The sequence below is a fragment of the Myotis daubentonii genome, chromosome 15 (genome assembly GCF_963259705.1).
Source record: "Myotis daubentonii chromosome 15, mMyoDau2.1, whole genome shotgun sequence".
Taxonomy (NCBI): Eukaryota; Metazoa; Chordata; class Mammalia; order Chiroptera; family Vespertilionidae; genus Myotis; species Myotis daubentonii.
The window spans coordinates 5,857,210-5,880,405 of record NC_081854.1 but is presented as its reverse complement, the minus strand read 5'-3'; the positions used below and the strand labels follow the sequence as shown (position 1 = coordinate 5,880,405).

The following is a 23,196-nucleotide window of genomic DNA, read 5'->3' as shown; positions in this document are numbered from 1 at the left end:
TATGAGGAACTATATTAAAGGGTCGCGGTATTTGTAAGGTTGAGGACCACTGCACAAGAAACTGAGTATGTGCCCTTGACTGGAATGTAACCTGGGAACTTTCAGTCGCAGGTTACACTCCATCCACTGAGCAATCCAGCTAGGGCTGACCCTTCCTCCCTCCCTCCCTCCCTCCCTCCCTCCCTTCCTTCCTTCCTTCTTTCATGTAATTCCTTACTTAGTTAATTATAATTAACCCATGTTTTTGACTAGGTATCTTCAGATGTGTTTGCTCACCTAGTTAGTTTCCTGTCATCCTTTCTATGCAGTTATCTTTATTTGGTATTCAGTATTACCGTTTGTCTTCATGGTACTCTTATTCCCATTTCCTATGGGATTCTATTTAATGGATAGCTGTCTCTTACACTGGGAATGGGAAAGATTCTCTATCTCTCATTCTGCCCTCTTGCTGATGTCACTTTCATACGTCTTTTGTCTGTGATCTCCTTTGTGCTTTGTTATTCTACCACAGTGCTGACTATCCATGTTCTTTGCATCATTTATCCCAAGTAATACCTGAAATGGGATTGAAGGGGAAGAATCATCTGTGCATCACAGAAGAAACACGACTTTATGAATGACACAGTAGGCCCCCAGGCGGTCTTGCCTTGGAGAAGGATCATTGGGGAGGAATTCTCTGCTGACCTTTGTTACATTCATAGGTACAACCCCAGTGTTTTGTTACAGTTGCCCATTCCTCATCGAATTATGCTTGTTTGTGCTTATTGTTGATACCTTGCCAACTACTCAGTTCTAATTGTGATAATTGCTACTTAGATTCCCAGCTTACGGATAACCTTAACCATTCTGGACTTTGCACCTCTGCCTCATTCACAGGTCTCTCTCTACTACAAGCCAATGTTGGTCCATGCCTAAAGCCCCTTGGAGAGCACACATGTTACTTTATTGAAGTTGAATATCCTGTGATCCAACACAATTAATTTTTATGTCTTTGAGCAGCTTGAAATTATTCCACACAGACTCACGTAGTCAGAATGTAAGGTCCTAAAGGAAGCCGTTTGTGTAAGAACAAGGAGTAGACCAATCGTCTCTTCTTTGTATCTTATGCTGTGCTTCTGTCCCTCTTGGTGAGATTTCCATCATCGACTGACTTTTGGGGTCAGGTTTTTTGTAATAGCAATTTCCTCACTGTCTAACTCACTCATTTTGAAAATCTTTCTGTGGAATCACGCGTAGTAATGACAGTTAATCATTGGTGGTGAAGATATTCTGTTTTCATAAGGTCAACATGTACCTCACCAGTATTTACTTTTATACAGGTTGCTGCTGTGGAGCAGAGAATGTGGAGGCAGCAACTGAGCAGAACGTTTCTGTTAGAGTGTCACAGGCAAGGATTCCCAAAAAATCTTTGTCTTCCCAGAAGAGCCACCCCTGTGAGAGTTGTGGGATAGTCTTGGGAAACATTTTCCACATAATGGACCTGCAGCGAACACTACATGGACAGATACTGTTGAGGTGTGGGGCGTGTGCAAAACGGTTTTACTTCAGTGTAAAATTTCACGAGCAGTATGTGAGAGAGATTTTCATTAGAGGAGTGGATCGGATCTTACTTGAAAACAGCTGCGATTTCAGTGTGTCCCAGAATCGTTTCACCTGCAGGGAAGTTGGGCAGGGTGTCCTTACCGAACCAGAACATCTCCACGTAAAGGCTACTCAGACCAGGGACAGTCCAAATGCTATTTCGACACGTGGGATGACGTTTCAAAGGAGGAAAAATGGTTACGCCAGAAAAGAATGCAAGAAAGACATTAGTTGCACCCACATGTTTATTCAGGAAAAGAGTGTCCATGTTGGAAGTCGATGTTTTGTGTACTCTGAATCTGGAAAATCTTTTACAACTAACTCTCATCTTCATTATCATCAGAGAGTTCACACAGGAGGAAATCCTTATCAATGCAATGAATGTGGGAAAACTTTTACCACTAACAGCAGCCTTGGTTGTCATCAGAGACTTCACACAGGAGAAAAGCCTTATCAATGCAGTGAATGTGGGAAAACTTTTACCACTAAAAGCAACCTTCATATTCATCAGAGACTTCACACAGGAGAAAAGCCTTATCAATGCAGTGAATGTGGGAAAACTTTTACCACTAAAAGCAACCTTCATATTCATCAGAGAGTTCACACTGGAGAAAAGCCTTTTAGATGCAGTGAATGTGGGAAAACTTTTACACAAGCCAGTGGTCTCCTGTATCATCATAAAGTTCACATAGGAGAAAAGCCTTATCAATGCAGTGAATGTGGGAAAACTTTTACCACTAAAAGCACCCTTCGTATTCATCAGAGAGTTCACAATGGAGAAAAGCCTTATAAATGTAGTGAATGTGGAAAGATTTTTACCCAGAACAGTGGTCTTCGTTGTCATCAGAGAATTCATACAGGAGAAAAACCTTATAAATGCAGTGAATGTGGGAAGACTTTTACCACTAACAGCCACCTTCGTAGTCATCAGAGTGTTCACATAGGAGAAAAGCTTCATCAATGTAGTGAATGTGGGAAAATGTTTACCAGTAAAACCAGGCTTCGTAGTCATCAGAAAGTTCACACAGGAGAAAAGCCTCATCAATGCAGTGAATGTGGGAAAACTGTTACCACTAAAAGGAGCCTTCGTAATCATCAGAGAGTTCACAGCGGAGAAAAGCCTTATAAATGCAGTGAATGTGGAAAGTTTTTTACCCAGAACAGTGGTCTTCGTTGTCATCAGAGAATTCATACAGGAGAAAAGCCTTATAAATGCAGTGAATGTGGGAAGACTTTTACCACTAACAGCCACCTTCGTAGTCATCAGAGTGTTCACATAGGAGAAAAGCCTCATCAATGTAGTGAATGTGGGAAAATGTTTACCAGTAAAACCAGCCTTCGTAGTCATCAGAGAGTTCACACTGGAGAAAAGCCTTTTAAATGCAGTGAATGTGGAAAGTCTTTTACTCAGAGCAGTAACCTTCGTTGTCATCAGAGAATTCATGCAGGAGAAAAGCCTTATAAATGCAGTGAATGTGGGAAATGTTTTACCCAGAGAAGTACCCTTTGTAGTCATCAGAGAGTTCACACTGGAGAAAGGCCTTATGAGTGCAATTAATGTGAGGTATCTTTCAGCCAAATTTCTAAATTTGCTCCCTGCCTAAGAGTACAAATGTGAGAAATTTCTTAGATGTGTAGGAAATGTAGTTTCTTAGGATTTAAAAATACTATAAGAAAATTTGTGAATCCTCATTTTTCTGAATTGTATCTCATATATTTAATCACCTACATTATGTAAAGTTCCCATAAGTGTTTTTGCTGTTGTGTTTGTGTTTTTATGTTGGAGCACTATGTAATTATGTGGCACGTTCTAATATACAGAGATGTCCTGCCAGATCTGTGTCACTGCATATTTCTGTTGCTGAAGGTATTTCACCTGAACCACCGATAAGGTCCCTACCTTTGGAATCCATCACCCTGCACCTGTGCCCAGCAAAGGGAACTCTGTTGTCTAATTTGTTGAAGAAAATTAGTTTTGAGCCCTTAGTTCTATCTTGTTTCCCTGTCATAGGACACATAGGACTCATACTGTTCGCCCTAGTAAACATAATGTTGCAAAGGGCCTGCCATTTTCAGTGACACACTTTCCCTATATGCTAATAATGAGCTTATTGCCTGCCTAAGTCATCAATGGAAGATCTTCCAGTCTGCTGTCTCTGGTTTGTAAACTAATGAAGACTTTTTCCTAAGACTTTTTAAAATCTGGGTTCTATTTACTCTATAGGTTAGTTTATAAAGAGATCTGGGCATTCCAAGCATGATGAGGTGAGAAACTTGTATAGGGTCTGAAACATTTTTCTCTTTGGGGAACAGTATGGTGCAGAAATTAGCTCAGCCGTTTTTGGCAAATTTACACTGATGCCCATAATTGCCCAGGAAACACTGTGGACACTCTACTTGTCATGTGAAGCTGGATGCTTTGAGATATAGAGATCACTCCAAAGAGGGGGTAGCTGTGACAACCTCAAGTATGTCTGGGAGAATGAATTTTTCTTCTTGTTTGCAAGTGATGCCAGTACTTGTGAAGTAAATATCTTACCCAGGTCTTGCTGAGGGCCATGTGCCCTAATGCCTACAATATCATGGGTGATGGTCAGTGGTTTGAAGACAATGGCATTCAGGGGAAACCCTTTCCTACAGAAACGCTGACCTAATTGTTGTTGGACGAGACTGCACCCCTTTAGATGGAATGGTCCTCATCTAACTGTGCATCCAGGAATTATTTTGAGGAAAAGACTATAAGAGCTGTTTGTACACAGATCTGAGGGACTCCAGGGATGTTTAACTTCTGTGGAGCAGTCATTGTCATTGAGTATAATCAAGATGTTTTCTGGCTCCTATTGTTTCTCAAAAGTTCCCATCAGAGCCATTGTGCTGGCATCAAAAGAAAGATGGAGAAATTAAAAATTGAAAAAAAATTAAACAAAAATAGAGTACAAAAAAAAAGAAAGAAAGGTGGAGACAAAGGCTGTCTTTAGTTCAGGAATGTGGCTTTTGTGGGTTTGGGTGAAAGTTCTTCATTGTTACATTTTCTGTCACTGAGATGAGACTCTCACCCAGAGGGCATAAGTTCGGGGATTGGATAATGACTTCTTTTAATTTGTCCATGTTCTTCACAGCTTTCCTATTTTCCATGGATTTACATTCCATTTTCGTAGAGAAAATTATTTTTCTAAGTATTTTTTTTGCTTTAGTTTATGTTTCATAAATACTTGGAGATTTATTAAAGTTACACTAGTAACTCATCTTTTTTTCTGATAGATATTCTTATCACTGATATATCACCATCAGTTTGTCCAATTTAGTAAGTATTTGGTTATTTCTAAAAAAGCTGGTACACACATTTCTATATAATTCCTTGTATGTATATAAGTGTTATTTACCTTTGTCAAAATTTCAGTGCATAGTCAGGGGGAGAGGGGATTGAGTAGAGGAATGTTTAAATTTACCAAGATCAGCAGATTGTGATCTAAATGGGATATACCACCAGGGCCTGTGTGGGTCAGTACTTGTCCATCATGTTGTGCAGCACAGGGTTGTGGATTTGATTGCCAGTGGGGATATGTGCCTGTGTTGTGGGCTAGATCCTCAGAAGTGGGTGTGCAGGAGGTCACTGGTGAATATGGCACTCTTCCATCACTGTTTCTCTCCTTCCCTTCTCTCTCTAAAAATTAATAAACTATTCTTTAAAAATAAAAAATATACCTTTCCCTAGTTGGTTTTGAACAGTGGATTGAGCATCAGACTGTGAACTAAAGAGTCCCTGATTGGATTCCGGCCAAGGGCACATGTCTGGGTTTGGGGCTGAATCCCCAGTAGTTTGCCTGCAGGAGGTGCGATCCATGATTCTCTCTCCCTCTCACTTCCTTTCCGAAGTCAATAAGGAAATATGTTTAAATACAGAAAACATCAATGTCTATGAGCATGTCTCACTAAGAATGGAGTGACTCAACCAGTAGCAGAGCTCTATGGTATGCTAATAAGTAATAAAGATTGTTTTTAATAAATAAAATAAACCTTAACTGATTTTACTTTTCTGTATTTTTCCAGTGGTGTGTGAGGGACTCACATTCTTCATATCCTAGAGAATATTTTGTTTGGTCCATCATTATGTATTTAAACATTTTATTTTGTAGGTTTGTCATGCTACCTCACTGTTGATTATAGTTTTTCTAGAAATTTATGGTGAATCTGTTCTCAGTTGTAAATTTGCTGTGTCTGTATCTTTCTTAAAACCTCTGATCATATGTTCTGCCTAATGTTTTATGTGTTCCGGCAATTTTCTGTAACATAAAGACAATGGGATGGCCAATATGGATGTGAGAATTACACTCATTTTTTGCCTTTTTGATTTAGGAAATTTTTGTATTGGTATAATGTGTTTTAATTCCTGAGGATATTTTTTCTATTGATTTTTAAATTTTTTATGTATTTGTTTTTAGTAGATTTCAGAGAGGAAGTGAGAGAAATATCAGTGATGAGAGAGAATTATGCATGGGCTGTGTCCTGCACTCCCCCTACTGGTGATGCAGCCTAGAACACAGGCATGTGCCCTTGGCCCGAATCAAACCAGGGATCCTTCAGTCCCCAGGCAGATGCTCTATCCACTGAGCCAGTGTTCGGCAAACTTGCCCTTCGGCTATCTGCAGGCTCGTGAGCCAAATGCAGCTCTTTGGCCCCTTGAGTATGGCATATTTTGTGGAAAACCCACACTCAGTATAATCTTCTGGGGCCAAAGAGCCGCATGTGGCTCACTAGCGGTGGTTTGCCGCCGTCTACAGCACTTAGCCAAACCAGGTAGTGCCCTGTGTCAGAACTTTCTGGGGAGTGTCAGACCACTCCTGTGATTATCCTTCCAGTTTCAGTGTGCTGGAGGTTAGTTTTATTTAGAAGTTATTTCTAGCCCTAGTAGGGTTTAGATTTGTTTCAACTCCTCTTCTACATTACTTAGTTTTTATGCTTTATGACATGTTCCAATTGGGTGTATACTTCACTGCGTTTCTTGCTCTCAATTTAAAAAAAGATTTTTATTGTTTTCAAAGAGGGAAGGAGAGGGAGAGAGTGATGGAAACATCAATGAGGAGAGTGAATCATTGATCAGTGGCCTCCTGCATACGCCCTACTGGGGATCTGATAGATCCTCCCTACCCCCAACTGGTGGGTGGAGTATGACATTACCTTCACCTCAGAAATACCTGAGTGATTACCCAGGTACCTTATATGGACTATAGATTGGACCACCAATCCACACCTGCCAAATACCCTAAGCCCTTGTCCTATATGGACAATGCAGTAAGCCACCAATCAGTGTGCCCCAAGTACACTAAGCCCCCCACCCATTCCCATTCCGCCCCTCAAAAGGCGTGCCCACCCCTGCACATGTTGCTGTTCTCCCCTTGCGAGACAGCCGGGCAGGCGCTTCTGCTGTAATAAAGCCTGTAGTCCTGGTTTTTAGGCCTCTGTCTGATCTTTCAGGATCAAACCCACACCTCAGGCTTCTATCCCAAACAGAAATCCAACCCTAATCTCCTCTTTCATAGGTTGATGCTTCTACAGTAAGTAATACCAGGCCAACTTGGTCCTAATGTTTAAGTAGTACAAGGTTCTTACAGAATTATGAATTTTAAAGATTCACTGCACATATGCATACCCATCCATCATTATTTGTTATTTATAATATCTCATGTGGTTTTAAAGTGCTGGAGCTGTATATATATAGGTCATCTTTTAGTATGAATATGTATTTGTTTATTCTTTTTTTTTTTTGTATAGCAAAGATGGAAATTTGTTGAAGAATAGATACAGACTCCCTCATGGGGAGAGGGAAGAGTCCCACAGAATGAACTTCCACATAGGGAGGGAGAAAGGGTCCTACTGAGTTCTTTTACCCATGGCTTATAAAGGCTGCAGTTCCTGTGTCTTGATATCCCCTCTGATTGGTCAATATTCCCCTTCCAATTGGTTACTATAGTGATTCCTAAGGCCATCCTCCCTTATAATCCTTCCATTTCTCTGGGCTGTCTTCTTTTCCATCAGAATGAAGTGCTTCCTTCTCTTTATTTTGTAAATATAGATCTTTCCTGGCTACTTCCAGTTCCCTTGTCTTATGTAAATGCAACTGTTGCTGCTCCCTTGTCTTCTGGAGATGTAAGTGCACCTGGCTTCCTTGTGTTATGGAAATGTACCTTCTCCCAGTCTGCAGCCCCCTTGCATTTCCATGTGAATATGTATTGCACTACAGGCCCGGTGCACAAAAATTTGTGCACTCGGGGGGTGGGTGGGGGGGAGAGGGGGTCCCTCAGCCCATCCTGTGCCCTCTCGCAGTCTGGGACCCCTCAGGGGATAATGACCTGCTGGCTTAGGCCTGCTCCTGGGTGGCAGAGGGCAGGCCCAATCCCTAGGTGCAGCCCCTGGTCGGGCTCAGAGCAGGGCGGATCGGGAGGTTGGGATGCCACCCTTAGTCACGCTCAGGGTAGGGCCTATTGGGGGGTTGGGGCACCGCCCCCCCATCACACTCAAGGCAGGGTCGATGGGGAGGTTGCAGCGCCACCCCATGTCATGCACAGAGCAGGGCCAATCAGGGGGGTTGGGGTTCCGTACCCTGTCACACACAGAGCAGGGCCCATCGGGGTTGAGGAGCTCCCCCCTGTCACAGAGTAGGGCCAGTAGGGGAGTTGGGGCACTGCCCCCTGTCACACACAGAGCAGGGCGGATCAGGGGGTTGGGGTGCTGCCCCCTGTCATGCACAGAGCAGGGCCCCTCAGGGGGTTGGGGCTCCATACCCTGTCACACACAGAGCCGCAGGACGATCAGGGGGTTTGGGTGCTGCCCCCTGTCACACTGATCCCGGTGCCGGGAGACATATTACCCTTTTACTATATAGAATAGAGGCCTGGTGCACGGGTGGGGCCAGCTGGTTTGCCCTGAAGGGTGTCCTGGATCAGGGTGGGAGTCCCCACTGGGGTGCCTGGCCAGTCTGGCTGAGGGGCTGAGGGCCGTTTTCAGGCTGGCAGGTGACTGAAGCTCCCAACCGCTTTTTTTTTCTTTTCTTTTTTTCTGGGCCAGCTTTAGCTCTGAGGCCTCGGCTGCTGAAAGCAGGTTTCTGGCCTTTGTTTACCTTCTGTATTTGATACAATGTTGCGGTCCTGCGGGCTGAACCCCGGCTGACTAAAGCTGGTTTCTGGGCTTTTGTTTAGCTCAGCCGTGAGCAAACTACGGCCCGCGGGCCAGATCCAGCCCGTTTGAAATGAATAAAACTAAAAAAAAAAAAAAGACCGTACCCTTTTATGTAATGATGTTTACTTTGAATTTATATTAGTTCACACAAACGCTCCATCCATGCTTTTGTTCCGGCCCTCCGGTCCAGTTTAATAACCCACTGTGGCCCTCGAGTCAAAATGTTTGCCCACCCCTGGGTTAGCCTTTGCTGTTTGAAGACTGGCAGCCCCCAGGGAGCTGCAAGCTATGCAGCCAACATGGCGGCTGTCTAAACTATTCTTTAACAGAAACGATTTGTTTATACTCACATTCGTAGTCCATGCTATAACCACCAATTAATCTGGATAGGTCTGTGGAATATTCTTGTGTACTATTTGTAACATCTATGGTGGTGTGAAGACGTCCTTTGTGTCCTAAAACTGTCCAGACTGTGTAATGCAGGCAAACCTCTGTAGTATGACGAGCTGCATTGGTCTCACGGATAATGTGTTCTCATAAAAAGGACTGCAGTCATTTTACCAGGAAAAAGGACGACTCTTTTCTAGCCATTTTCAAGATGTCTCTTACCTGAGGAAGGACATTTCCCAGCGTCCCTACCAGCAGGTGTCCCTGGAATCCACATTACCCAGAAGGCCTTGTGAGGACTACCAGCAGCTTAGCCAATGAAGGGTCAGAAACGGCCTTTCTCTTGCGTCCCAGCGGGCATGGGCGGGACTTCCGGTGCTCTCTAGGCGGCTATTGGTCTCCACCCAGAATCTACTCCAGTACAGGGCGGACGGCTCCAGGTGGGCGGGGCAGAAGGCCCGAGTCCTCGCACGCTCGGCCCGCACGTGGAAGTGAAATTGGCTGACGCCACCGGGTTACCCACGTCCTTGACGGAACAGGAACCCCTTTATCCCCTTCCACTGCCCCTGCTTCTTACCCGCCTCTCCTGCCTGGGAATACGCACGGCGTCCAATGGCAATAGCCTTGCCCAGTTACTCAGCTGATGTGAGTTCGCGTCCCCCGCCCCCCCCACACCTGCTCTCACCGCCTCCTTACCCTCAACCCTGCAGCCTGGGCTCAGGTCGCCGCCAAGGACACTGAGGAAGGTGGAGGGGAGAGAGGAGTGTTGTGGCTTCTGAGGACACAGGAAATGCAGGGCTCAGTGGACAGGGGCGACTCGTATTTGAAATTCCCCTACGGATGTGGGCTCTGAGTATTGAAACCAAGATCAGAGGCGCAGGGAGGATTTCAGAGCCGCATGACCTGCTTTCCCCAGGCTGTGGGGTCCACCAGGAATTGGGTTGTGGTAGGTCCATCTGAACCCTCACAAGCTCTCTCTGGGTGCCATTTGCCAAGTTCATGGGTGAGTCCAGAGAGGTCCATAGTGTGGAGCAGGAAGGTGGCAGAGCTGAGGCAGTGAACGTGGGGTCTAAAGTTGGAATGGGGTCCAGGGGTGGGCAAACTTTTTGACTCGAGGGCCACAATGGGTTCTTAAACTGGAGAGAGAGAGAAAGAGAGAGGCATTACTGATAAGTGAGAATCATCCAGAGGCTGCCTCTGGAAGCCCTTACTGGGTATGGAGTCTGCAACCTGGGCATTTGTCCTTGTTTAGAATCCAACCCGGGATAATTCAGTGCACTGTCTAAATCAATGTCCACTGAGACAAACCATCCAGGGCTGGTTTTAGGCCTGTAGGATGAAGCAAAAACCTTTGGCTTTGTCCTGGATGCATGATCTGGGAGACTGCAGTGGTATTGCTTGGTAGGATGACTGGGGCCCTGCAGGCAACGCCCAGAGCTTAGATGGTGTTTCTCTGCTGTCCCCCTTCCAGACCGATCTGTTGTGCTGAGGGCAATCACAGTGAGTAATGGGACTGTGATGAGAGAGCAGCCAGCACTGGAATTAGGACCTGGTGTCCACACTAAACTGGGGAGCCCTGGATGAGGTTGAGGGTGGGGAAGATGTGTAAGGAGTAGGATAGCTAGTTCTCAAAATTTTAACCATGGTTTCAATTTTCTCAATTCTGACAGGTTGGCGTGACCTTTGAGGACATTGCCCTGTACTTCTCCAGGGAGTAATGGAGCCTCCTTGATGAGTGTCAGACACAGCTGCACCTGAATGTGATGCTGGAGCATTTTGAACTTATATCCTCACTGGGTAAGACCCTCACTCTCACCAGTGACCTGGACTTGGCTTTGCGATTTCCCAGGGCCCATTCTCCAGGGTGTGCTCTGTCCTCCCATGTAGACTGTGGTACTGCTTGATTTTGCAGTTTCCTGGGTAGTTGCTGTCCTGGGGAAGGTTGGTCTGTTTCCAGTGCTCCCTTCTATTCCTGAAGTACCAGTATTCCCCGCTGTACTAAATTCCTAGGGAAGGGAAAACAAAGATGGCGGCATAGGTAAACACCGGAAATTGCTGCCTCCCACAACAAGTTCAAAAATACTACTAAAAGACAAAACGGTCATCATCCAGAACTACAGGAAGGCTGCCTGAGTGGAAATTCTACAACTAGAAGGAAAGAGAAAAGTACCCTGAGACTCAGAGGAGGTGCGGAAGTGCAGAGGTATGGAGGTGCACGTGGCAAGGGCTAGCAACTGAGGACGCGGCTGTCTATTTGAATCTGGAGGGAGTCACAAGCCCCCGACTGCTCTGAACTCCAGTTCCAGGTGATTCTCTGGGGACCCTAACTCATACAGGGAGAAACTGGACTGTCTGGCAGTGGGCAGAACTCAGAACTCGAGGGCAGCTTTCTCTCAGAGGTGCTTGCAGCAATTACAGGGACAGTGAGACGTGGGGCCCCTTAGGGCAGGGCTGAGGATCAGACATAGCTGCTTGCTCTGCCCTGTTGATTCTCTGAGACCCTGCCTCACCCAAGCTGTAGAAAAGGCTTTTGCATATGAATGCCCTGGCCCTTTGCAATCTGAAAACTACCTAACAAACTGCAGCTGGACCAGACAGACCCAGAACTTCCAAGAGAAGGCCCAAGGCCCCACAGCAGCTTGCATTGCTTCACAGCTGGGCCTCATTTGGGCACCTCCAAACCCCAAACAAGGAAGGGGAATCTGCAGATCTCTTCGTAGCTCCTGTTGGGTAGCCTCAGGCGGAGGCTAAATTAGCACCTCCTTAGATCCAAGAGCCAGTGTACCCAGTGGTTAGAGTGGGACCATTCAGAATACAACACCTCAGATCCATAAGGGACACACTCAGGGGGCAGACTCAGTGAGCACCAAAGTCCCACTGAAGCAAGTCTTGCCTCATAAGGGTGTCTTCAGCACAGAAGTTCTCCCACCATAGACACAGCTGACTCTCACAGCCAATTGGCCTGGAGGTCAATTCCTCCCAGTGATACCTACAAAAATCAAGCCTTAACTATAACAAGACTGTGCACAAAGCCCACAAAGGGGTTCACCAAGAGTGTCTACCTCAGGTAATTGGGGAGGCTGAGCCACTGGGCTCTATAGGACACCTAGCACATAAAGCCACTCTATCAACACAGGGAAGCATAAAAAATGTGGAGACAAAGAAACAGGTCACAAATGACAGAAATGGAGGAAAGTAAACCACTGGATTTAGAATTCAAAAGCACACTTTTAAGGTTTTTTAAGAACTTTCTAGACACTGCTGATAAATTTAGTAAGACCCTCAAAAACACTTGTGAGATCACCGATAAATGTAGTGAGACCCTCAAGAAATCTAGTGAGACCCTCGAGGTTATGAAAAAGGACCAACTAGAAATTAAGCATACACTGGCTGAAATAAAGGATATTATGCAGAGTTCCAACAGCAGACTAGAGGATCGCAAGAATCAAGGCAAAGATTTGAAATACGAAGAAGCAAAAATCACCCAACCGGAAAAGCAAAATGATATAAAAGTATCCAAAAATACGAAGATAGTGTAAGGAACCTCTAGGACAGCTTCAAGTGTACCAACATCTGAATTATAGGGGTGCCAGAAGAGAGAGAGCAAGATATTGAAAACCTATTTGAAGAAATACTAACAGAAAACTTCCCCTACCTGGTGAAAGAAATAGACTTACAAGTCCAGGAAGCACAGAGAACCCCAAACAAAAGGAATCCAAAAGAGGACCACACCAAGACACATCATCATTAAAATGCCAAGAGCAAACGACAAAGAGAGAATCTTAAAAGCAGCAAGAGAAAGACAGTCAGTTACCTACAAGGGTGTACCCATGCAACTGTCAGCTGATTTCTCAACAGAAACTTTGCAGGCCAGAAGGGAGTGGCAAGAAATATTCAAAGTGATGAATGCCAAGAACCTACAACCAAGATTACTTTATCTAGCAAAGCTATCATTCAGAACTGAAGGTCAGATAAAGAGCTTCACAGATAAGGAAAAGCTAAAGGAGTTCATCACCACCAAACCAGTAATATATGAAATGCTGAAAGGTATCCTTTAAGAAGAGGAAGAAGAAGAAAAAGGTAAAGATACAAATTATGAACAACAAATACACATCTATGAACAAGTGAATCTAAAAATCAAGTGAATAAATAATCTGATGAACAGAATGAACTGGTGATTATAAGAGAATCAGGGGCATAGAAAGGGAGTGGACTGAATATTCTTGGGGGGGAAAGGGGTGTGGTAGATGCGGGAAGAGACTGGACAAAGATTGTGCACCTATGGATGAGGACAGTGCGGGGGCGGGTGAGGGCGGAGTGTGGGATGGGACCTGGGTGGAGGGAAGTTATGGGGTGGGAAAAAGAGAAACAACTGTAATAATACAAACAATAAAGGTTTAATAAAAAAATAAATTCCTAGGGAAGAACTTGTGGTTGGTAGTGTTGTGGGCAGCCTATGGCATTCCATCTTGATTACTTATGAAAACATTTTCTTTATTCCTATTGGTCATGTATATATATTTTTTGTAATATTGTCTTTACATCCTTATCCTCTTTATTAACTACTAGACGCACTGTGCACAAAATTTTGTGCGTGTGGGGGGTGTCCCTCAGCCTGGCCTTTGCCCTCTCGCAGTAGAAAAGATTGTAAGAATGACATTAGTTGCACCCACACGTTTATTCAGTAAAAAGATGTCCATCTTGGAAATGCGTGTTGCGTGCACTCTGAATCTGGAAAATATTTTACCAAATTTTTGGGCTTTCATTATCAACAGAGAGATCACACTGGAGAAAAACATCATAAATGCAGTGAATGTGGGACATCTTTTACCGCTAAAAACATTCTTCAGCAACATCAGAGAGTTCATATGGGAGAAATGCCTTATCAATGCAGTGAATATGAGAAGTCTTTTACCCAGAGCATTACCTTCGTTTTCATCAGAGAGTTCACACTGGAGTAAAACCTTATCAATGCAGTGAATGTGGCAAAGCTTTTACCACTAAACCCCACCTTCATCGACATTTGAGACTTCATATGGGAGAAAAGCTTTATAAATGCAGTGAATGTGGAAAATCTTTTACATGGAGAACTGGCCTTCCTGATCAGCAGATAGTTCATACAGGAGAAAAGCCTTAGCAGTGCAGTGAATGTGAAAAATCTTCTCCCAGTAGCACTGCCCTACGTCGCCATCAGAGAGTTCATAAGGGAGAAAAGCCTTATAAATGCAGTAAATGTGGGAAATCTTTTACCCAGAGCACTCAGCTTTGTTGTCATCAGGCAGTTCATATGGGAGAAAAGCCTTATAAATGAGGTAAATGTGGGAAATCTTTTCCCTTTAGCAATGAGCTTCATCATCGTCATTGAGTTCATACCGGAGAAAAACCTTATAAATGATTTGAATGTGGGAAATCATATACAAGTAGCAAAGGTCTCCAATATCATCAGAGAGTTCATACTGGAGAAAAGCCTTTTCAATGCAATGAATGTGGGAAATCTTTTTCCGATAACACATTCCTTCATCAACATCAGAGAGTTCATAGGGGAGAAAAGCCTTATAAATGCAGGGGATGTGGGAAATCTTTTACCCAGAGCACTACCCTTCGTTTTCATCAGAGAGTTCATATAGGAGAAAAGCCTTATGAATGCAGTGTATGTGCAAAATCTTTTAAAGGTAGAAAAGGTCTCCTATATCATCAGATTGTTCACACTGGAGAAAAGCATGATAAATGCAGTGAATATGGAAAATCTTAAAATATATATTTTATTGATTTTTTACAGAGAGGAAGGGAGAGAGATAGTTAGAAACATCGATGAGATAGAAACATCAATCAGCTGCCTCCTGCACATCTCCCACTGGGGATGTGCCCGCAACCCAGGTACATGCCCTTGACCGGAATCGAACCTGGGACCTTTCAGTCCGCAGCCGACGCTCTATCCACTGAGCCAAACCGGTTTCGGCTGGAAAATCTTTTACCACTATAACCATGCTTTATCGACATCAGAGAGTTCATATAGGAGAAAATCCTTATGAATACAGTGTATGTGCAAAATCTTTTAAAGGTAGAAAAGGTCTCCTATATCATCAGATAGTTCACACTGGAGAAAAGCCTGATAAATGCAGTGAATATGGAAAATCTTTTACCACTAAAACCATCCTTGATCGACATCAGAGAGTTCATATGGGAGAAAAGCCTTATAAATGCACTGAATGTGGGAAATCTTTTAAAAGGAGCAGTGGTCTTCAGTATCATCAGGGAGTTCACACTGGAGAAAGCTATTATTAGTGCAATTAATGTGAGGTATCTCTCAGCCAAATTTCTAAATTCCCTCTCATAAGAGTACTAATGTGAGAAATTTCTTAGATGTGTAGGAAATGTAGTTTCTTAGAACTTAACAATAGTAAAAGAAAATTTGTGGACCCTCATTTTTCTGAATTGTATCATACATTTAATCACCTACATTATGTAAAGTTCCCATAAGTGTTTTTGCTGTTGTGTTTGTGTGTTTTTATGTTGGAACACTATGTAATTTTTTGCCCATTCTAATATACAGAGATCTCCTACCAGATCTGTGTCACTGCATATTTCTGTTGCTGAAGGTATTTCACCTGAGCGACCTATAAGGCCCCTGCAGATGGCATCAGTCACCAACCTCCTGTGCCCAGGGAAGCTAAGTCTGTTCTCTAATTTGTTGACGGAAATGAGGAATACCTGAGCCCTTAGTTCTTACTTTTTCCCTGTCTTGTGTTGTCACATAGGCCTCATTACAGTTGGCCCCAGTAAACATATTGCAAAGGGACTGCCTTTTTCATTGACACACTTTCCCTAGATGCTAATGATGAGTTTATTGCGTGCCTAAGTCATCAATGGAAGAACTGCCAGTCTCTTGTCTCTTTGGATTGTAAAATAATGCAGGCTTTTTCTTAAGACTTCTTTAATCTGGGGTGTTCTATTTACTCTATAGGTTAGTTTATAAGGAGATATGGGCTTTCCAAGCATGATGAGGTGAAAAACTTGAATGGGGTCTCAAACATTTTTGCCCTTGGGACAACAGTATGGTTCAGAAATTAGTTCAGCAGTTTTTGGCTAATTTACACTGATGCCCATTTTTCCTAGGAAACACTGTGGCCACTCTACTTCTCATGTGAAACTGGATGCTTTGACACATAGAGATCATTCCAAAGAGGGGTTAGATGAGACAGCCTCAAGAATGTCTGGGAACATGAATTTTTTTTCTTGTTTGCAAGAGATGCCAATACGTGTGAAGTGAATCTCTTACCCAGGAGTTGCAGAGGCCCATGTGCCCTAATACCTACAATATCACGGGTGATGGCCACTGGTTTGAGCACAGTTGTATTCAGGGGAAACCCTTTCACTACAGAAACACTGACCTAATTGTTGTTGAATGAGACTGCAGCCCATTAAATGGAATGGTCCTCACCTAACTGTGCATCCTGGAATTATTTTGAGGAAAAGACTACAAGAGCTGTTTGTACACAGATCTGAGGGACTCCAGGCATGTTTATCTTCTGGGGAGCAGTCATTGTCATTGATTATAATCAAGATGGGTTGTGGCTCCTGTAGTTTCTCAGAAGTTTCCATCAGAGCCATTGTCGCGCTGGCATCAAAAGAAGGATGGAGAAATTACAGATTGGAAAAAAAATTTAAATGAAAATACAGTACAAAAAAAAGAAAAAGACAGATGGAGACAAAGGCTGTCTTTAGTTCAGGAATGTGGCTTTTGTGGGTTTGGGTGAAAGTTCTTCATCGTTTATTACATTTTCTGTCACTGAGATGAGACTCACCCAGAGGTCATAAGTACGGGTATTGAATATAGAGTTGCCAAACCTGTTCTTCCAGAATACAATTGAACCATTTTTAACAGCTATAATGAGTAAATTACAAGTGTTAAGTATAGTTTCATATATCTTGACATGTGCATGAAACTGAAACTGAAACTGACCATATCTGTCTCTGCGTAATTGCTTCATGACTTCTTTTAATCTGTCCCTGTTCTTCACAGCTTTCCTCGTTTCCCTGGACTTACATTCCATTTTCATAGAGAACTTTATTTTTCTAAGTATTTTTCCATTTTAGTTTATGTTTCATAAATACTTGGAGATTTCTTAAAGTTACACTAGTAACTCATCTTTTTTTCTGATATTCTTTTTTTTTTAATATATTTTAATGATTTTTTACAGAGAGGAAGGGAGAGAGATAGAGAGTCAGAAACATCGATGAGAGAGAAACATCGACCAGCCGCCTCCTGCACATCCCCAACCGGGGATGTGCCCACAACCCAGGTACATGCCCTTGACCAGACTCAAACCTGGGACCCTTCAGTCCGCAGGCCGACGCTCTATCCACTGAGCCAAACCGGTTTCGGCTCTGATATTCTTATCACTGATATATCACCATCAGTTTGTCCAATTTAGTAAGTATTTGGTTATTTCTAAAAAAGCTGGTACACACATTTCTATATAATTCCTTGTATGTATATAAGTGTTATTTACCTTTGTCAAAATTTCAGTGCATAGTCTGTCGTTTTTGAGTAGATGAATGTTTAAATTTACTGACATTAGCAAATTGTGATCTAAATGGAATATACCACCGAGGCCGGTGTGGGTCAGTACTTGTCCATCATGTTGTGCAGCACAGAGTTGTAGATTTGATTACCGGTTGGGATATGTGCCAAGTTGTGGGCTAGATCCACAGAAGTGGGTGTGCAGGAGGTCACTGGCCAATATGGCACTCTTCCATCAATGTTTCTTTCTCTGCCTTCTCTCTCTAAAAATTAATAAACTATTTTTTAAAAATAAAAAAATAAACCTATCCCTAGCCTGTTTGGAATAGGGGATTGAGCGTCAGTCTGTGAACTAATGGGTCCCTGATTGGATTCTGGCCAAGGGCACATGTCTGGGTTTGTAGCTGAATCCCAAGTAGTGGGCGTGCAGGAGGTGCGATCAGTGAATCTCTCTCCCTCTCCCTCTTCGAAATCAATAAGAAAATATGTTTGTTGGTTTTTTTAGATGCCAGCACACAGGGGGTTTATTTACCAGTTCCTGATGGGTATCAGACGCCGGGAAGGATCCACCCTGAGATGCTCACTGACACACACACAGGGGTAGAGGGCATCATTGGCTGCTGGCTCCTTTCGTGCTGGGAACAGAGATGTGAGCACACACGTCCTCACTCTCTGGCAACAGGAGAGCTATGTGCTCAGAAAATATGTTTAAGAACAAAAACCATCAGTGTCTATGAGCATGTCTCACTAAGAATGGAGTGACTCAACCAATAGCTGAGCTCTATGGTATGCTAATAAGTAATAAAGATTGTTTTTAAAACATAAATAAAATAAACCGTAACTGATTGTACTTTTTTGCATTTTTCCAGTGGTGTGTGAGGGATTCACATTCGTCACATCCTAGAGAACATTTTGTCTGGTCAATCATTATTTATTTAAACATTTTATTTTGTAAGTTTCTTATGCTACCTCACTGTTTGGTTGTATTTTTTCTAGGAATTTACGGTGAGCCTTTTCTCAGAAGTGTACTTGCTGAGTCTGTATTTTTGTTAAAACATCTTACCATATGTTCTGCCTAATGTGCTGTGAGTTTTGGCAATTTTTTTTAACAATAGGACAGTGGAACAACAAAGATGGATGTTGGCATATCACTCATTTTGTGCATTTTTACTTTAAAAAAATAAACATTTTTTGTATTGGAATAATATAAGGAAATGCAAGATCTGAGCTCAGGTAGCCAGGCATGGCATGGGGAATCCTACAAACTCTGAGGACAAAAGTAACCTCCTACGATGGTTTGAAATTAAAACTTTCTAAGTAAAAGCAACTCACAGGGATAGTTATGTCCTAGCCTCCTTTTTTCGTTTTGTTTCTTTGCAAAGGTCAATCTTTACCTTATTAAGCCTATTGCCTTTTTGCATCTAGGATAACATACCTTTAGATTTTCAGGGAAATTTCCTTTTTTACAGACTCCTAAAGGCACAATCTCCACACACGGAAGACCTCAGAGCTAGAATTATTATTATTGTTGTGTTAAAGATTAACTCTTAAGTATTGGAGAACATTTTTTTAAGAAAAATATATTGGCCCTAACCGGTTTGACTCAGTGGATAGAGCGTCAGCCTCCAGACTCAAGGGTCCCAGGTTTGATTCTGGTCAAGGGCATGTACCTTGGTTTCGGGCACAGCCACAGTAGGGGATGTGCAAGAGGCAGCTGATCGATGTTTCTCTCTCATCGATGTTTCTAACTCTCTATCCCTCTCCCGCTCTGTAAAATATCAATAAAATATATAATTTTTAAAGGAAAGTATATTGTATTGATTTTTTTACATAGAGGAAGGGAGAGGGATAGAGAATTAGAATCATTGATCAGGTGTCTCCTGCACACCTCCTACTGAGGATGTGCCCGCAACCAAGGTCCATGCTTTTGACCAGAATTGAACCTGGGACCTTTCAGTCAGCAGGCTGTTGCTCTATCCACTGAGCCAAACCAGTCACAGCTTGGAGAATATTTTAAAAAGAAATTTGTGCCTATTTTTTTTTTAACTTTTTATTCAATCCCAGAAATTTCCCTCCTCAGTCTTCCCCACTCTAATTTTTACCAGTGAATTTCATGTAACCCCCATATGTCTTCTTTGAGTCTCATGTATGAAAAAGGTGCAAAACTGCTGTTCCTCTTACCATTACTCAATCTGTTGTTATTTTGCTTCCTGGCAAATATTGCCAACTTGGGTCAAAGAAACTTAGAAAAATTCCCCACAGGTTTGGACATTCCTTACAACAACACCAAAAGCAATTGACTCATGTGAAGCAGGTGAAAGTTCCATGGGGCGGGCGTGGGGGGGGGGTGTCAGCATTTCCAGGGACAGAGTTGACTGAAGACAGATTTACAAACACAAATTTAGAGCCAACCCAGAACACAGCAAGCTAGAGGTTTCTTGTTGCTGCCAGAGAACTGAAGAAAATGCTCAAGGCTCATGTGGCTTTGTTTGGTATGTATGTGTGTGTGTGTGTGTTTCTTTAATCCTCACCCAGGGGTGTTTATTCTCTCTCTCTCTTTTTTTTTTTTACCCTCCCTCGAGTTGCATCTGAGATTCTGCACTCTCTTCCATGCTTCCATGTCTCTGGATCCACTCCATTCTTCAGTTAATTTTGTTAATTAGGTTCCATCTATGTGTGTGATCAAGAGATGATTTTCTTTCTCTGACTGACTTATTTCACTTAGCATGATGCTCTCCAGGTCCCTCCATGCTGTGTGAACGGTTAAGAGATACTTCCTTTTTACCGCTGCATAGCATTCCATGGTATAAATGTAGCACAGCTTTCCTATCCACTCTTCTACTGATGGGCATTTGGGCTGTTTTTAAATCTTAAGTATTGTAAATTGTGCTGCTATGAACATAGCGGTGCATACATTCTTTCAGATTATTGTTTCAGGTTTATTAGGATATATTCTTATTTGTGTGATCATAGGGTCAAATGGCAGTTCCATATTTAATTTTTTGAGAAAAGTCCCTATGTTTTCCATAATGTCTGCACCAGTCTGCATTCCTACCAGCAGTGTACTAGTGTTCCCTTTTTTCCATATCTTCACCAGCACTTGTCCTTTGTTACCTGTAGCCATGCCGACAGTTGTGAGGTGGTATCTAATTGTTGCTTTAATTTACATCTCATTGGTGATCAGCGTCTTTCACCATTTTTTCACATGTCTCTTGGCCATCTTATCCACACTGCAGCCCAGGCAGAGCTGACAGTTCAAATGGCCCCAGAAGCAGATGCTCTTAAATAGTGATGTCTGTTTTGAGACATTAACTTTGTTCAATGGAGGCAGGTTAGATGAGCTAGACACTTGAGCAACCTCTGCAAGCTCCATTTAGCCTGAAGGAGACAGATGCCTAATGGCCTGAAAGAAGACACAATGCCTGCCATTCAGAAAAGAGCTGGTCCTGAAGAAAGATATGCAAATCCAGCAGCTAAAGGAAGCCACGCGGGTGCCCCAGAAACAAACTTGCCCTTGAAATCACCTCCCCTGAAGGCACTGAGGGTCCTGAGTATACTTGGTGTTTTCTTGGGCTGTTTGCCCTCAAAACCATTCCTGGAGTCAGCTGAGGAAATATAGGATCCTTGTCGTGGAGCTTGGGAACTACATTACCCAGAAGGCGGCGCGTGGAATGCCACCAGGCTAAGCCAATGGGAGCTCCGAAAGGGCGTTTCCGTTTTTCAAGTTCTGGTGTGCGGGACCGGTAGTCTTTTCTCCATTTTGTCTTAAGCGGTCGGCGGTACCTGGTCGCAGAGTCCAGTGGGGAAGGCTGGAGAGTGGTGCTCCCCGCCTCGCAGCCCGTGGTGGAGCCTGCAGTGGTGCTCACAGCGCACACGTGGGATTGAAGCTCGGAGTCGCCACCAGACCCGCCCAGGGCCCGGCCAGGGACCTCCGTTCCTGCAGCGGCTTCTGCTCCCGCCCCGCTCAGCCCACAGAGGGCAATGGCTGCGTCCCCGCTGAGGAGACGGGCTGACGTGAGTTCGAGTCCCCCAGGCCCTCACCGCCTCCTCACACACACACCACAGCCTGGGGAGGGCGCCTGTCCCGTCCTGCAGCTCAGTCCCGCGTGGAGGACCGTGAGGAAGGTGGAGGGGAGAGAGGAGTGTTGTGGCTTCTGAGGACACAGCAGGTGCAGGGCAGAGAGGACGGGGGTGACTTGGATCTGAAGGTCCCTGAGGATGTGGCTGTGAGTATTGACGGAAAGATCAGAGGCTTCAGGGAGGACGGCACAGACTCATTCGGGGCTTTCCCGGCTGTGGGTCCATCAGGGGCCTGGGGGGGTCCTGGATGCGGCTGGACTACAAGCTCTCTACACGCCATATGCCAAGTTCATGGGTGAGTCCAGCGAGACCCAGCGGCATTGGAGCAGGAAGGGGCCAGGGCTGAGGGAGTGAACCTGGGGTCTGAAGATGGGAAGGGGATGAACATTACCCAGTGGTGAGCACATCTGGTGGAAGTGTGAGCTGATGGTTCCGGGGTCTGCTGTGGGGATTTAAAGGCGAAGCATAAACGGACGCTTGGCTTTGTGTTGGATTCAGGATCTGGGAGACTGCAGTGGTGTTGCTTGGAAGGAAGGCTGGGCCCTGCAGGCATCGCCCAGACCTTAAATGGCATTGCCCTCTACCCTCCCCTCCCCCAATCCTTCCCACCCAACCCAGCTGCTCTGCTGAGGGCCATCACAGTGAGTAATGTGACTGTGATGAGAGAGCAGCGTGCACTGGCATTAGGGCCTGGTGTCCACAGTAACCGGGTGCCCTGGAGGAGGTTGAGGGGGGGAAGGTGTGTAAGGATTAGAATTACTGGTTCTCAGAAAGGCGGGTCTGGTTACTGTTATTCCCAGATTTCAAGATCCCCCAAGACAGACCACTAAGGAGCCGAGTCCTATGCAAAAGCATAGAGTCATTTATTCAAGCCCGGCCTTGGTCCCCCTCCGCCTCCATGACTGGATGCGAGAGAAAGCCCAGAGTCCCAAGAGAACAAAGAATTTATAGGGCTTGGGGAGAGGGGTGGAGGCACTTGGTCGATTCCGGTTGGTTGAGTGAGGGCCGGGGGCTAGTTTCCCTTGCTTTCCCATTGGCTGAGATAAGGGCAGGCTGAGTAACTGATACATTCTGTGGCTTTCCGGGCAGGAGGAGTTAGGGACACAGCTATCAATTCCGTTGTGTTCTTTTACTATCAGTTCCGTTCTGCCCCTTCAGTTTCAATTGTCTCGATTTTGACAGGTTGGCGTGACCTTTGAGGACATTGCCCTGTACTTCTCCAGGGAGGAATGGAGCCTCCTTGATGAGGGTCAGAGACAGCTGTACCTGAATGTGATGCGGGAGAACTTTGAACTTCTATCCTCCCTGGGTAAGACCCTCACTCTCACCAGTGACCTGGGCTTGGCTTTGAGGTTTCCCAGGGCCCATCCCCCAGGATGTGCTCTGTCCTCCCAGGTAGACTGTGGTACTGCTTGATTTTTTCCAGTTTCCAGGGTAGTTGCTGTCCT

The 23,196-nt window shown here is 44.2% G+C and overlaps 3 protein-coding genes and 1 long non-coding RNA gene across 7 annotated transcripts in view; 3 read left to right on the top strand and 1 right to left on the bottom strand.

Moving 5' to 3' along the window:
• LOC132216081 (oocyte zinc finger protein XlCOF6-like) overlaps positions 1-23,196 on the top strand; it is a 128,737-nt gene that overhangs the window by 89,056 nt on the left and 16,485 nt on the right. The window lies entirely within an intron of this gene.
• LOC132216098 (zinc finger protein 883-like) lies at positions 376-17,929 on the top strand. 2 transcript variants are annotated; one of them, XM_059665188.1, is made up of 2 exons: positions 376-4,650; positions 16,964-17,929. In XM_059665188.1, exon 1 carries the CDS (start codon positions 1,289-1,291, stop codon positions 3,137-3,139), a length of 1,851 nt encoding a protein of 616 aa, XP_059521171.1. In that variant the 5' UTR covers positions 376-1,288; the 3' UTR covers positions 3,140-4,650; positions 16,964-17,929. The 2 variants fall into 2 exon arrangements, with proteins under 2 accessions (XP_059521171.1, XP_059521170.1); XM_059665187.1 differs by lacking the exon at positions 16,964-17,929 and adding an exon at positions 14,072-14,408 and having other exon boundaries at positions 1,110-3,001.
• Positions 16,556-23,196, bottom strand: part of LOC132216168 (uncharacterized) — a 21,056-nt gene continuing 14,415 nt past the window's right edge. Inside the window, exons 2-3 of the long non-coding RNA XR_009448716.1 lie at positions 16,828-16,933; positions 16,556-16,762 (exon numbers count right to left, since the gene is read on the bottom strand). This is a non-coding gene — a long non-coding RNA (uncharacterized LOC132216168). The remainder of the gene's footprint in view (positions 16,763-16,827; positions 16,934-23,196) is intronic.
• LOC132216086 (zinc finger protein 883-like) overlaps positions 19,609-23,196 on the top strand; it is a 681,654-nt gene continuing 678,066 nt past the window's right edge. For 2 of the 3 annotated variants that reach the window (XM_059665166.1, XM_059665165.1), the window contains exon 1: positions 19,609-19,988. The gene's annotated coding sequence lies outside the window, so the exon portion shown is untranslated. The remainder of the gene's footprint in view (positions 19,989-23,196) is intronic. The other variant, XM_059665159.1, reaches the window with a different exon arrangement.